Source organism: Pteropus alecto, unplaced genomic scaffold (genome assembly GCF_000325575.1).
Source record: "Pteropus alecto unplaced genomic scaffold, ASM32557v1 scaffold7, whole genome shotgun sequence".
NCBI lineage: Eukaryota > Metazoa > Chordata > Mammalia > Chiroptera > Pteropodidae > Pteropus > Pteropus alecto.
The window spans coordinates 21,870,522-21,885,904 of record NW_006494614.1 but is presented as its reverse complement, the minus strand read 5'-3'; the positions used below and the strand labels follow the sequence as shown (position 1 = coordinate 21,885,904).

Here is a 15,383-nt window from a genome sequence, read left to right as displayed (position 1 = left end):
CGCGCCCGCCCCCCCTCAGCCTGCCCGCCCCCGCCGGCCGAGGCTGGGCTGCGGGAGGCGGCCGGGCAGCCCCGAGCCTCGCTAGGGCGACCAAAACAAAGGCAGCATCCGGGGCTGGGTGGATTGCAAACAACCATGAAAGACTGGGTTCGCTCTCTCCCCGGCTCTGCTGCTGCCGCCGCCGCTGCTCCTCCTCCTGCTGCCGCCGCCAGGAGGGCTCCGCTGTGAGGGGAAGCAGGGGCGCAGCTGCTGGGCGTGAATCCGAAAGGTGAGAGCCCGAGAGCAGGAGGAGGGGGCGGGCAGGCCACCAAAATGTCTTCGGCCGTGGGGCCCCGCGGTCCTCGCCCACCCACGGTGCCTCCCCCCATGCAAGAGCTGCCCGACCTGAGCCACCTGACCGAGGAGGAGAGGAACATTATCATGGCAGTGATGGACCGGCAGAAAGAAGAGGAGGAAAAAGAAGAAGCCATGCTCAAGTAAGCCACCCCCAGCCGCGCCATCCGTGCCTCCGTGCCTCCTTCGGTCCATTCACCACTCACTCACCCAATCCTCTCGGCTGAGTGTGGGGGAGGGGCAGGCGAGGGTGCTGGGTGCGGGCGGAGGCGCCCGCCTTGGGGCCAGGGGCACTGGGCTTGAGCAGGAAGGCGGTTAGGGGGACATACGGAAGGAGGGGATGCCACCAAGCCGAGAGCCCGGGAGCGGATGGCTTGAGCCTGGGTTGCAGAGGAGGATTAGGTAGACAGAGACCACCCTGGGGGTGGGATATGCAGAAGCTGAGAAGAGCTGATCCCACCCAAGTGTAGGGGCCCTGGACTGGGAGCAGGTTAGGGGACAGGAGATGAGTGGAAGGAAGAGGAGGTGGGATGAAGAGGAGCTGAGAATAGCTCCTCTTCTCTTCTTGGAGTTGTTTAGCAGGTTGGGGTTACCCCAGTGAAGGGTGCCAGTATTTATATAAGAAAAATGCTTATTTTTAGTGTTCATTTTTGTACTCATTCATCTCACAGATCAAGGTTGGGTCTTTTTTTTTTGGGCAGTTGCCATCTTTGGTAACCTGCCTCCCTAGCTTCTCTAACCTTTTATTCTTTTACACAGTCTTTTACACAGAATACTTGTGTGAAGACACATTTTCTCACCAATATATAATGCCATTGTCAATGCAAAGTTTTTAATAATGGGAGAAGCTGTTGGGGACTCTGGCCTGAATAAAATAAAGGTTCCTTTCTACTGGTTTCCAAGAGACCTTTGGGGCCTGCTCCTGGTGGAAGCAGTACAATAGGGGATTGGATATTTGCACAATTCCCCCTTCTTTAAAGCCCATCGACCCTTTAAGGGATCTCTGTTCAGTGCCCCATTTTCCTGTGTCTGGGGAGGGGATGGGGCTCATTGCTGGTGGTGCAAGAGTGTGTGACACTGTTGCTGCTGCTTGCTTTAGTCTGAGACAAAACTGCTTACAAGGTACTGGCATCTAGACTTGGTTTTCCTTGCTCCTTAGCATCACACCTAGAGTGGAGCTGAAGAGGACTTCAACCCTGCCTCTCCTTGGGAGGTCTTCATGTATTCAGGAAAGTTTTCAACTCAGTAGTGAGGGAATTTAGAGACCCTTGGTGTCCCCTGGTTAGGCCAGAAGGTGTATCTGGGGGCAGAGGATTGGCATTAAGAGCCAGTGGGAACCTGTTGCATCTTGAGTTAGCTGATAGCAAAGAAGGGGTAGGGAGGGGACAGGGGTGACAGCACAGAGGCACAGAGCACACCCAGCATGGCCTCTTCCCCACCCCCTAGAATCGCCTCCTTAAGAGAAGATGCTGCCACCAAAGGTTTCCGCTGCTTTCCCTCAGTGCAGCAGTGCCTCACAGGAGAGGAATGGAGGGAGGCTGCATGCACAGACTGATGGGTCCCCACCAGTGTAACTGCCACCATATGGGAGAGGGGAATATTGGGAGAGAACTGTGGGTGCTGGGTCACAGCAAAGAATAGAAATCCAGTCATTCTGCCCTTTCATTGTAAACTCAGAAAAGGGCCATTAACTTGGAAGGCTAGAGCTGGCCTGGTTCTATAAAGAGCAGCAGGTTTCTGAATTCCCTGCACCTTCTCATCCAAAAAAGAAAGAGAAACAAACAACAACAAAAAAAAAAAAAAGAAAGAAAAAAGGAAAAAAAAGAAAAACAAATACTTTAAGCCTGCTGGCTTGAGGGAGGCAGAACCCTTGTTAATCTGCTGCCTGTCCCCTGTCCCTAGTGGAACAGTGACGTTCCCTAGTGCTGCAGGCTTCCCCTCTTCTGAGATTGGAAGTAATGGATGGTGTCTGATGGTGCTGCTGTCTGTCTGTCTGATTGTCAATTCGTCTGTCCTCACTGGTTGCAGCCCCTGCCACCTGTTCTGGGCACCTTTTCTGCTAGTCAGGATTTACAGGTTTGCTACTGTTTTTTTTTTTTTTTTTTTTTTTTGGTGTTCGCTGCAGACAGCAGGTAGATGGAGGCCTCCAGCAGCTAGTGGAAAATATAGGCTGCTGCTTTACAGGGTCCGAATAGGAAGGGGAAGTCACAGTGCAAGTAGTGGCCGTGATCGCGCTCCTTCATTGGCTGTTTCAGGGATGGCAGAGAGTGAGGGATTTTAAGTGGGAGAGGGTGAGTTTTAGGACAGAATCTCAAACCTGCTATCTGCCTACAGACAGCAATGACGATATTATATGGGCATATATAGACAAATAAAAATGAGAAGCAGCATCCAACTGCTCATGTTGAATACATCTTTCCCACTGCTATTCCTGAACCTGCTGTCCACTGGCTTGCAAATATTGTTTCTTTATTTCAAGGTTTCACAAAATATCGCAGTATGTGATGCTCTTATACAACAGCCCTCTATAATCCTGGAACTCTGCATTAACTTTATCGGTCAATCTCCTCTGCTAAAGTCTTGGCCTTTTGTGCAGTGGAATACTGGTGAGCATTTTGGAACCCCAGTTAAGCATGTCAGATTGTCTGCAATCAGTGCAACAAAGCTGTACTTTTTTCTTAAAAGAGGGCACTTTATATCTTAAAAACTGGGAATGATAGGGGCTATTCAAATGACATGTATATATGGGAACTTAATGATATGTAGTCATTGGTGGTGGCCTTTTCTAAACTTTGCATTAAAATGGACTAGAAAACAGTGCTTTCCACAGAGCTTTGAAATATTTGTTAAATAAGATACAAGTTTTTGTGGTAATGCTTGGTTCATCATATCACATATCTGAGAAATTACTTTCCCAACAGGCCCTACAGAGCTAAAGTTCTGGTAACAGAGCAATTAGACTTAAAATTCACTTTGTCATCACTGCAGACCATTACCTTGAGCTACCTACTGTGCAAGCTCTCTTCTTTACAATGTATAAAAATTGGTATTAATAAAGAGAAGATAGAAAACCGATGGGTATATATACCAAAGAAACATTACAAAATATCAATTAAAAATATTTGTATAGTTTCATCAGCCTTGATTGTAAATTACTACTTGAATTTGGTCTTAATAAAGTTTTAAACATGTAAAAATGGAAAAAGAATAATCAAACTACTTTCACCTCAAGATTTCAGAAAAAATTTATTTGAAATTGTAAGTACTTTATCATAAAAATAATTCACTTTGTTGGCAAAGTGCACTAATTTGAAATGCACTGCCATATAACTAGAAATAGTTGACTTCTGCAAATAATTTTTAATGATCGATTTAATTATCTGAAAATAAAAAGTAGTTTCTTAATCTTAGTAAGGTTTTTGGTGTGTGTGTGTGTGTGTGTGTGCACGCGCGCGTACATGTGTGGTTTTTCTGGAGACTTTTTAAAACCTAATTTTCTCAATGAATACTCCTTCAAGTAACTGTCACTAGACACTATGAACCAATATATTACATGAGTTGAAAACTCTGTTATCTGGGACCTAAATCAGAGAAGATCTCATTAGATATAAAATCATATTTTTTTTTTTTATAAAAGCTTCATAGAGAAATGAGCTACAGAATAGTAAGAGAAGAGAAAAAAATATATAAGAAGAGTTAAAGGGATGTTTTGAGAATGGGAATTGAGAACCATATTGGAATATTTAATAAAACTACCAACATTTATTGAGCATTTACCTCATGCTGGCCATTATTCTAAGTGGTTATTGACTCAAATGCCAAGTAGTTGAACTGTGCTGGTTTAATATATGTATATTTGAAGTCTCACAACAGCCTGTACAGAAGGCAAGTTAGGTCGTATGATCCTTAGAACCTCATCCGTTACTCAGAGAGTTCCAGTAATACCCTCAACTGTCTCACACAACATGGCCCAATCAGGATTCAAACCCAGACTATTTATTCTAAGTCCAAATATTTCCCCACACACTACACCTTCCTTCTACCAAGAAGCTTGTACATTTTCCTTAAACTAATTTCTGCTCTTTCTTCAGTTTCAGAGGAATGGTTTGGCAAAAGGTTAGTCTGATCAGAAGCTCAGCTGCCGGTTCTAGGAGGGCCTACAGCTTCACCCACACTCTTAAGAGTTTTCCTGTGGACTGAGAGTGGAGAAGTTGTCTCTAGTTCAAAGATAGTAAAAATCAGCATGCTGTGGTGGAAAGATCATTAATTTTGGATCCAAGCATTTTGTTATACTACTTCTACTTCTGTTACTTTGCAAATGTGGGCAAGAAAATTAAACAGATTCTATGAGGTTCTATCTTTCTTGCAAATCCTGTTCATGGTGTGAATGGATTTATAAAGAGCATTACTGACTCTGGACTTCTCCCTCTCTTCTTAACAGGGAACCAAACAATGACTTTTCAAATATCCATCCTATCCACTTCCTTCATGGATAGGAAAAAGAAAGTAGAAGGAGAAGAACTTTTGTAACTTAAGCTTTTCTTTCTCCTCTTTCTTCTTCCAACCAATTATAATATTATGACCTGAAATATATCCATAAGGCTCAATATGAGACACCCCAATTAGCATCTGGGAAAAGAAGAAAAAGTACACTAGGGTAGCTGGGGAGGGATGAGGATAGAGTCCCCATGCAGGTATCAGGTTTTCATTGGAGTTTGCAAAGATTTTCATATCTTATACCCAAAATATTCTATGATATTGCTCAGGTAGGATGAATAAGAAAGAAAAAGAAAAAGGCAAATAGTAATGAGAGAAAGTGGATAACCCAGGTGCAGCTGTCTACCTGTTCTGATATGTTGTGTTAAGTAGAAAAATAATGGGAGAGAAAACTTAGAACCTTTCACTCAGAGTCTAGTCCCCTTCACACCATTAATGGAGAGGGTTAAAAATAGGGAAAGTTAACCCTAAACTGTATTGGAGTTTTCTGCTTTCAGCAAAAACCTATCTTAATAAATGTGCATGGTCAGTCCTGAGTTCTCAAATACTCATCCAAAAAACACAGAAGAAGGAAGCCTAAAAAAATGAAAGAAGTGAGGCATTAAAGAGAATGGAGGGTAAGAGACATAATCATTAGTTCACATTTGGCCAACCTATCTTGACTTTCTTTTAACTTGTACGATTCCTTCTTAACCAGAAGTGAGGGGGCACCATTGTTTAAGTAAACAGATTACTAAATTTGAAGTAGAATATGGAAACCAATGTGGGCTATAACGTACTGCTGCTGTCTTGGATGGAAACACACGTTGGGAGTGTTATTTGCTCAACTTGTTAAATGAAGAGAACAATTTGGGTGAAACATGTAGTAAGCTTCCTAGAAGAATATCAAATTTAGGGATTCCTGAAATAATATTTTTACTTTCTCATATCTGTAATATGCAGATGGACAGGTTGCTGTACCATGGATTATAAAGTCCAGTGTGTTACATTTTATTTATCTTTATGGGCTCTTTTATATTTTTAAACAATTTTTTACATGATATGAGTTAGATATTTTAGAGCTGGTCCTGAGAGTTGAAGTACATTTATTTGCTCAAGGCACATGGCAACTAGACCAATAAAACCCAGAACTCAAGTATGTCGGCTCTAAATCTTTATTGTTCTTTTACATCTTTTTAAAAGTTCATCAAGCTGTGGGCATTAAGGTTGGTTTCCCTCTCCTGCTGTTGGAGCAGGAGACTTATTTCTTAGTACCTTCTGTGTGTCAGGCATTTGGTTGGCTATTTAACATATTCTACTCGATCTCATGCCCATTCTATCACTATTCTATTTTCTAATATTACTGAAATTCCCAGAACTAGTTAGGTATTTTCCTGACCCTTTGATCCTGGAGGACAGAGAATAAAATTTAAAAGGAGCAAAGGAAGAATTTCACATAGCTAAGTGGTATTTTCTACCCTTTTCCAAGTCCTCCCGCCTCCAATCTCTAGATCTGGCTGCAGATGACTCACTAACTCCATATGCATCCAGGGCCTTTGGGATCTGCTTGCTCTTTCACCCATAGTATTCTCTACCTTAACATTTTCCCACCATTCTCTACCATGAGGTTATCTCTTCTCCCTACTATTGTCCTGAATTGTATTTATTAGGTAGGCTATTTATAATAAAGTATCTTATGATATTCAATTCAACAATAAGACCATTGTTTCAGGTATTAGAATTGGATCAGCTATTGGGCTCTATGGGTAGACATAGAGGGCCCTCCGCTTACAGTCTTAGTATGGCCAGAAAGGGAGGTGAGCATCAAGTCATTGAATAGAGCAGTGGACTAGATTCTAGTCTTAACATTATCACTTTCTGTAGGTGTGAACATCAATATGTTGCCTATCCAAGCCTCAGTTTCTTTATGTGTAAAGTGGAATTGATAATGCCTGCCCTTCTAACTTATGAGGCTTTAACGTAATAGTGGATGCACTTTTAAACTTCAAATTGCTGTACCAAAGAAAGGTGTCATTATTATCTTTCCTCTGTAAAACTGTAGAAGAATCCCAAGATCATCTTTTCCTGTGACTGTTGCAGCTACTAGGAGTCCTGCGGAGATGAGTTCTTGTAGAATAATGCATCCATCATATCATGCTAGCAGTGTAATGTGACCGAGGCTACAGCTACTGGTGTGAGAATTTGGCAAGTTAGACAAAAGGTGAAATGAGTCCAGGATTTGATCTGAGGTTATATTTACCTTCTTTACATTCTTCTTTCTTTCTCATTAAATAGCTCATAAATATCTTTAGCACAAAAAGCAATGTGGGCAAAATGATAAAGTTTGAAATAGCAAAAAGGCAACCCTAATTCAAAAATGAGAAGAGAAATTAGCTTTGGGTAATTTCCTTATCTTTTGCTAGAAAAAAAAAATTAGAGAAATAGACTGATGATTGTAGTGTCACTGAATTTAATTATTTTCAGAATTAGCTGAATAAGAGGCAATATACTTGTCAAGTAGTAATTTCTCTTTCATAACAGTTTACTGTTGGATGATATAATAGATTGTATGTGTTTAAGAATTTTTTAAGATACTATACTGGATGCCTTAGGTTTTCTGGATGTATATTCTCACATTCTTACATCAAGTTTATGTATACTTATTTTGATCTAGGTCAGTTGTCCATAGATGGCAAGAGGGGAATGAATATACTGCAGACTGACTTTATGTAGTCCTACCTCTGTTGCTATCTTGTGAAAATTTTCTGTACACACAAACCTTTATTTAAAGACAAAATGAATTTTTAAAAGCAAAATGATTGTACATGTTCGTTTGCCCAGGACAGTATCTGTTTATATTATATCTGTTATATCATGCTATTGTTATGGATAGTACCGCTTTCTCTCAATTTTGAGTTTCAGTCTGGATGATAAATTATATTATTTTCCTCTTATAAATTTTGCTTTCCCTAATACAAATTATTCATTTAAAACTTCAGAAAATCAAGCAATTAGCAGTCATGAAATATATCTTACCAATAAGTCATGCAAGGAAGTTGTTGACATACACTCTTGAAACTTATTGTTTGGTAAATGGAAACTCTTGCTGAGAAGGTGTTATCTTTAATGGAGCCTCAGTGGAATGTTACCATTTATGGCAAAGTTGAATTTAAAATTTCACAACATCTTTCAAATAACAGTAGCTATGAATTACATCTGCATACAGGACTCTTTTTTATGAAAATTCCCCTTTGGGGCTTGCAAAGGAGCAGCCTGCGGTTTAAAGAAGACATTTAAATCGATTTTAGAATGTAGTTATTTTGATATTTCTCTGAAGTTTAGATAGCAAAATAAGGTAATGTTATAGTAAGTAATTTCATGCAATTCAAAAGTAATTCATGTGCTTAATTAGATATTAGCTCTTTTAAAGAGTCATGAGCCAAACAGATATTTTTATATAATATAAAATACCCTGTTAATGATTTACATAATATTTAGTATGTATATTTTATTCCCCATCATTATACCAGGTAATTATTGTCTAAAAGATGCCATTATATTTACATAGAGAGGATATGTGAATTAAAAACCAATTAAGGTATCTGTACTGTCATACAAATGTCTTACACAGTTTCGCTTCTCAAAATGGACTTTCATGAATGATATGCATGTTCACAAAGGGGGACTAGTATAGTATTAGTTATTGATGGTGTTTTCTGGCTATATTTGCTAGACTTTATGTAGTCTATTTAATTAGCTCCCAACTTACATTTCCGTGTTTCAAGCATTGTTGATCGATATTTGAGAAGCATTCTTAATTTCAAGAATACCAAGTTATTTTAAAGGTGTAACTAATCAGTGCACAAGTGTCATGTGCCCCATTATTATTCTGGCCATTTAAACATAGCTCTTAACAAAAGCATTGAGAAAGCTCTTTATTCACACGGCTAGCTGTTTCGTTTTAAGTCTATGAGGTTTACATTTTGGAAAAACTAGGCAGATGGTATCTGAAATACCTAAGGAATATGTACATCGGTGTATCAAGTTTCTTTAAATATAGGGTAGTGTGTATATATCCACATTCAGAAGTTTTATCCAGGTCAGAAAGATTACTTAGTGTATTAGTAGAAATAGATGAAAACAAAAGTAGAGTAACCAAATGGCTTTTCCTTTTATATTTCACACAGCTTAGCAGATTTATCTTCCTTAGCTGTCTCTGTCTTGTAATATATTAGAGCTTAAGTCTTCTTACCTAACCCTTCTTTCTGGGGAAAAATGGATATATTTTACATCCTAGTATCTGAAATAAAGGGATATTGAAATGAGCTGGCTCATTTATTTTGGATATTAAAATTTTGGTAAGAGTAAAAATTGTACAGAGATTCTTTGATATTCTTCATGATCATCATGAAAAATGTCATAAGGGTATAATTTTGAAAAATAAAATATAGTAGAGTGTTCTTATAATTAGGGTGGATATTTCAATTTACAGACGTCTATGTACCCTAGGCCAGATCTAGCCACCTAATACATAACAGCCTGGGAAAAAAGATACTGTCCTCTGCGTATTGTTCCAGACACATTCGTTGGAAAGGGATAGCATGATATTTGGAGCCCCAAAGGCCTAAGTGGTAATAGTCACTACTGAGTATAACTGTTATTGATAATTAGTCACCTGGCTATCTAGTATTGGCCTTCCATAAAGGCACTATTGTTTAAGGTTCTTAGAGGGCCACATACAATAATAATAATAATAGTAATAATAATAATAACAATAAAAAGAAAACAAAACACAGCAAAAACATAGCCCCAGGCCCTAAGGAGCAGATATACTTTGGAAAAAGACTAACTATTTAGTAATATAAAATAGTGCAAAATAAATGAGTGATAGTTATAAGAGCTGGAGGACTTCATAGAGCTCTCTCTTGCCCTTCTCTAATTTCATTTCTTTCTGATTTGCCTTCTAATTTCCTATATCTCCGTATTCGGTCTTCTCTTGACTCTCAAATGTTGGCCTTCATTTCAGTCTACTGTCCATGTTATACTCCTCCAATTTTATGTGTGGTATCTGGTTAGTCTCAAGCATACTCTTGGGTTTAGTCATACTTACATGTTAATGATTCCCAAGTCTGTAGTATTGCATTAGAATTTTCTACCAAATTCTGGATTTATGTACTTAACCACCTGCTAAATAACTCTACCTAGATGTCTCATAGGCAATTCAAACTGATTGTGACCCATCATAAATTTCTTGACTTTCTGCCTAAATGTAATGCTTTTTCTGTAACCCCTGTGTTTGTGGGTAGCATCACCACTGCAACTTTTTATTCAGTCTAATGTCAAATCCTACAACTTTTGTCTTCTTAGAATATTTTGCATTTCTCTTTTTTTTTTTCCAGTTCCATTGCCTTTACCTTAGTGTAGACTGTCATCACTACTCACCCAGATGATGGCAGTAACATCCTAATTCATTTTCCTGCCACCAGTCAGACCTCTTCCTATTAGATCTTCACAATGATGTCAGAGGAATCTTTCTAAAATGCATCTGAACATGTTCCTTCAGTAAAACCTCTTTGCTTTCAGAGTAAAGTTTAAACTTCATAATATGTACTCTGCTTACTATATCCTTTCATTGGTCCATGCACACCTTCCTGACACAACTTTACTGAACTAGTTCTTAAGGTATCATTTCTGCTTCACAACTTGGTGACGCTACTTATGCTTTTCTCTCTGTCAGGAATTTCCTTCTTAATCTATCTAATTTTTACATAGCCTTTCAGATTAGCTCAAGCGACAGCTGGTACATCATCCCAGACTTCCCAGATTAATTTTAATATTTGTCCTCTGTACACATCTTTTCCATAACTGTTTCACGTGACAGTCTCACCTCAGTACAGCATAAGCCCCTGAGATCAGGGTCATTCTTATTTATGTCCCTCATTCCCTCATATAAGCATAGGCCTGGCATGTAATAGGTACTAGAATTTTTTAAACTGTATGTATGAATGAATGAATAGATTCAGAGGATGTGGATTGGAGGAGTCACCTAAGGCTACTGGATGGATTAATAAAGTATGAGTAGGTGGATGGAGTGGGAAAGTTATTCTAGCCATGGGAATTCTGTTAACGAATTCTGAAAGCAAAGAATGAGCTGAGTGGTTTTGGCTATTGAGAGAACCTAGTTGGCCAGAATTTATGAGGAGAATACACCAGATATTGGATATCACAAGGTTAAATTGAAATGTAATTTTAGGATGGTCTGCTTTACTGTTAGTTTATCATTCGTGGCTTTTTGAAGGACAGCATTCTTAGAGTGTTTGAATGTCATTGTGGGAGGATGTAAATAATACACTTTAAAATGTAACCTTCTAGACAGACATGCTTAATAGAAACATTTCCTTTGAATTACAACATCACTAACTTTAGTAACAGTTTAAAGCATAATGTATGTTCTCTGATTTAATATTTAGAATTAGTTCAGATGCATATGACCATAAAGTATTGTATTGATTATGTTTTTAATTAAAAAATGCCCCTCAGTTAAGTCATCTTCTAAACTGGAACTCCTTGAAAGCATGTATCTCCTCTATAATTATCTTTGTATTTCCATTGCCTCACGCATACTAGGACCTCAGTAAGGGCTCACTGAACTGAATCACAGTCTGCATGCTTGGGACACAAAAGCACTGGCTTTTGACAACACAGCTGTACTTACTTGAAATATGGATGGGAACTTAGAGACCATCTAATCCGGTGCTGGCAAATATTGCACAGGCTATTTCCTGTATCTAGAGCAGCATCCCTGATAAATCTTGGATGCCTCAGAACCTTTCTGAATGTCCAGACCATCAACTTATGAGAATTGGCAATCAAGATGCAACATTTTAGCCACTGAAGATTTATTCCAACTCCACTTTAAAGGAGAGAAAACTGAGGCCAAGAGACTCTTTTAGATTTTCATTATTAATTCGTGAGAAAGCTGAATATAAGACTTTTGGTCCTTTTCTCCTGGTACAATGTTTTTTTTTGTTGTTGTTGTTTTTCCTACTGTCATACTCTCTCCATATTGGTTTCCTTTTAACTACCATCAAATTCAAACAATTAGTTTTTTTCAATTTTAGTTTGATTTACCTGCTCTATAAGATTACATCCTGTTACAGAAAACTCCAAGAGAACTCCTAATTACTTTGTTGATTTTGAATTTGGTTATAGTGAGTATTATTCAGAAAAAGAGGATCATTGCCAGAAACCAGGAAATATTTTATTTAAAGATCCCCTTTGCAATGGTATTTGTTACAATTATATTTACGCTGTATCAATACTTCTTAATTGTGATCATTTTATTTTTAATTTTTAATACTTTCCTGATAGAGCATTTTCAATATGTAGTAATTTATTTATGATTCCAAATAGCTTTCCTACTATGCTTTTGAATTAAAACATATTAAAATCATGTTTTGTTTTTTCTCTTAGAAAAGCCAGTTGGTTTTTATGCACTGTGAAGAGAAAAGCTTTCTTTGGTTTTTCCTCATTTGGAGCTTTGGCTTCAGCTAGACTGTTGGTCAATGACTTAGTGGGATGGGAAGGGAATGCAACTCACATATACATCCATGAACACTCACATCTCACCCATGCATCTGTTCGTATAAATTCTCATATCTACACTCCTGAAAACTTAAAACTTTAAACGTCCTTTCTATAAAATCTTTTTTAAGGAAGTTAATTTTATTTCATTTACAGAATTTGCATGATCTAGATATGCCTCATGTTACTTTTTGTATTCATAGCCCTTTCTATAAATTTTGCCCAAGTGGCCATTCTGGAAGAAGCCCTACACTCATATGATTCTACCATGTCCATGGGTTTTTGGACTAAAGATGGACACTTGACCCAAATCCAGATGATTCATTGACTGGCTAAGAACTAATGAGATTTTTTTTCAGATCGAAAATAAATAATCAGAGGGTTAAGAAAAATGAATGATACCCATTCATATTTTTTTCTTGGAACAAAAAATGGATTGAGCATTTATGATATGTCAGGCATTGAGCTAGAATTAATGGAATTATCTATCCCCTGCCCTTTGTAGGAGGTGGTACATTTTATTTAAGTAAAATTAAAATTAAATGTAAATTTAAAATCTATGATAAATATAGCATAGAACGAAATATAATACTTTGATAAGATAACATAAATTAGGAATTTTGATTAAGATCAGGCTGGCCAAGAATGGCCTTCTGTGAATGACAGTGAGGACTGAGCTAAGATCTGAAGATGAGTAGGAGTTCATTTGGCAAATAGGAAGTGAAGGACCTTGTAGGCAGAAAGAACAGAGAGTCTCTGGTGGGAGAGGGATTGGTGATTCTGAAGAAGTGGAAGGAAGCTTGTGTTGTGGAAGAAGGGAAAGTCAAGAAAAATCCAATAAGGGTGTGGTTTGAGAAAAATTTGGAAAGGTTGGCAGAAGCCTGACAATGCAGGGTTTCCAAGTCACAGTATAAAGTTTTATCTTTACCTGAAGAATCAAAATGTTTTGAAGAGATATATGCTGTAATCCTATTTGTATTTTATAAAGGTCATTCTGGCTACAGTATCAAGAACTGATTGGATGAAGGCCCACAGCATGTAAGTGTATAGAACACCTAGGAGGCTATTACAGGAGTCCAGGTGAGAGATGTTAGAAGCAAGGACTTTGGTAGTGATGGCAAATGTTAAAATTTGAGAGAGGTTTGGGAAGCAAAAGCCATCTTTTTTTAATAGATTAAATATGAATTGGCTTCTCACTGGTGGCACCAGGTTTTGGGAGTACCTGGAGGGGTAAGAGGGAGATCTTAAGTTTAGTTTTGGCCATTTGGCTTTTGCAGGCTATAGGTCAGGAACTCAGAAGAGAGGATGGGTTGGAAATGTAAATTTATGAGTCATCTATACACTGGTGACAGTGAAGCTGCGACCAAGGATGAATGACTAGTCTAAGAATGAGCCTTAAGGAAACTTCGCTTTTAAAAGCTGAGAGGACAGTGACTTTGCAAGAAAAAGATAGGATAAATCCAAGAGACCAAATAAAAAGGAAGAGAGTATTTCATCTCACTAAAATAAAAAATACTGGAAACATCAAATGTTGGTGAAGGTAATAAGCAACTAAGATAGAATTCCTATGCATTGTCTGTGGGAGCGTAGTATGGTACAACCATTTTAGAGCATTGTTTGGCAATTTCTAAAAAAAAGTTGAATATTTATCTATATTATGACATGGCAACTCCATATGTAGATATTTATAGAAGAAAAATGAAACATGTATTTACAAAAACTCTTTTGCAAGAATGTTAATAGCAGCCTTCTTTGTAATAGAACTAAACTAAATATAGCTCAGAAGTTGATCAGCAGAAGAATGAACTTAAAAACTGTGGTATATTCATTCAGTATAAAACTATCCACAGTAAAACTATCATGCTGATAAATGAACAATATAGGTGAATCTCAAAATTATTATGCTGAATAAAAAAAGCCAGGCACAAAATGGTGCAGACCCTGTGATTCTATTTAGATGAAGCTCTAAAATAGGCAGAGCTAATCTATGGTGTTAGAAATCAGGTCAGTGTTCTCTTGGATAGGAGCACAGGTAATGGGTTAACAGAAAAGGGATAAGAGGCAATTTTCTGGAGGGCTAGAAATAGTTTATATTTTGCTAGGGATATATATTATATATGTTATGCATTTGTCAAAATTGATCAAGTATTGCATTTAAGATCTCTGTTCTGCATTTCACCATATATAAATTACATCCGAATTAATAAAAAAAGTCATTCTGCTGAGACATCAAATGAGCATTCATAAATTGCTGTTAGATTCAGTAACAAGGGGATCACTGCCGACTTCAGAAAAGCTTTGTCTGTGAAGTGATGAGACCACAACTACATTGGAATAACTAGAGTGAGAGGAAGATGATTAAATGTACATACTTAATATGGGAAAATCTTTCAAGAAGTTTGGGAAGATAGATATGAGAAGATACCTGGAGGGAAATAAGAGATAGGTCCAATGTGGACCTCTTTTAAGTGGAATTTAAGTAGAATACATTTAAGAATGTTTAAAAGTTGATGGAAAGAATACAGTGAACAAGATGGTTTGAATAAAAGAGAAAGGGTCTGAGTTCGTGATTGGAAAGATGAGAGACCAAATATCTGATGGTGTATATTTTTTCTGTGAAGTAGGAATTGAGTCATCTGAGAGTGATAGGAGTTGGAGATTTGAGGATGAGGAAGAAAGTTTGAAGTAGTTGAGGTGGAAAGCGAGAGTGTGGATATACCAGAGACAGATGATTACTGACATACAGAGGAAGCCACACTGGGCCATGTGCAAGATGAGTCAACAGAGAGGGAGAGACTCATGGAGACATGCAGATAAGAGAGACCAGTTGGCCCCTGAGACACCAAGAGAAGAATCTTTGACTCTGACCTCGTGGGCTGAGTCCTTGTGAGGCCTGGTTGACCACTTTGCTGTGTAACCTTGATCTGAGCTAGGTTAAGTAGGTTTCTTTTCTTTCAACCAATAGAGACTCTGATTAGGACTTTGTAGTT

The 15,383-nt window shown here is 38.1% G+C and overlaps 1 protein-coding gene across 1 annotated transcript in view; it reads left to right on the top strand.

Annotated features, from left to right (window-relative positions):
* Positions 1-19: 19 nt before the first annotated feature.
* The window catches only part of RIMS1 (regulating synaptic membrane exocytosis 1), a 416,356-nt gene continuing 400,992 nt past the window's right edge, over positions 20-15,383 (top strand). The window contains 1 exon segment of the mRNA XM_025042852.1: positions 20-476. Within this exon segment, the coding sequence (XP_024898620.1) occupies positions 313-476 (164 nt within the window). The 5' untranslated portion in view covers positions 20-312.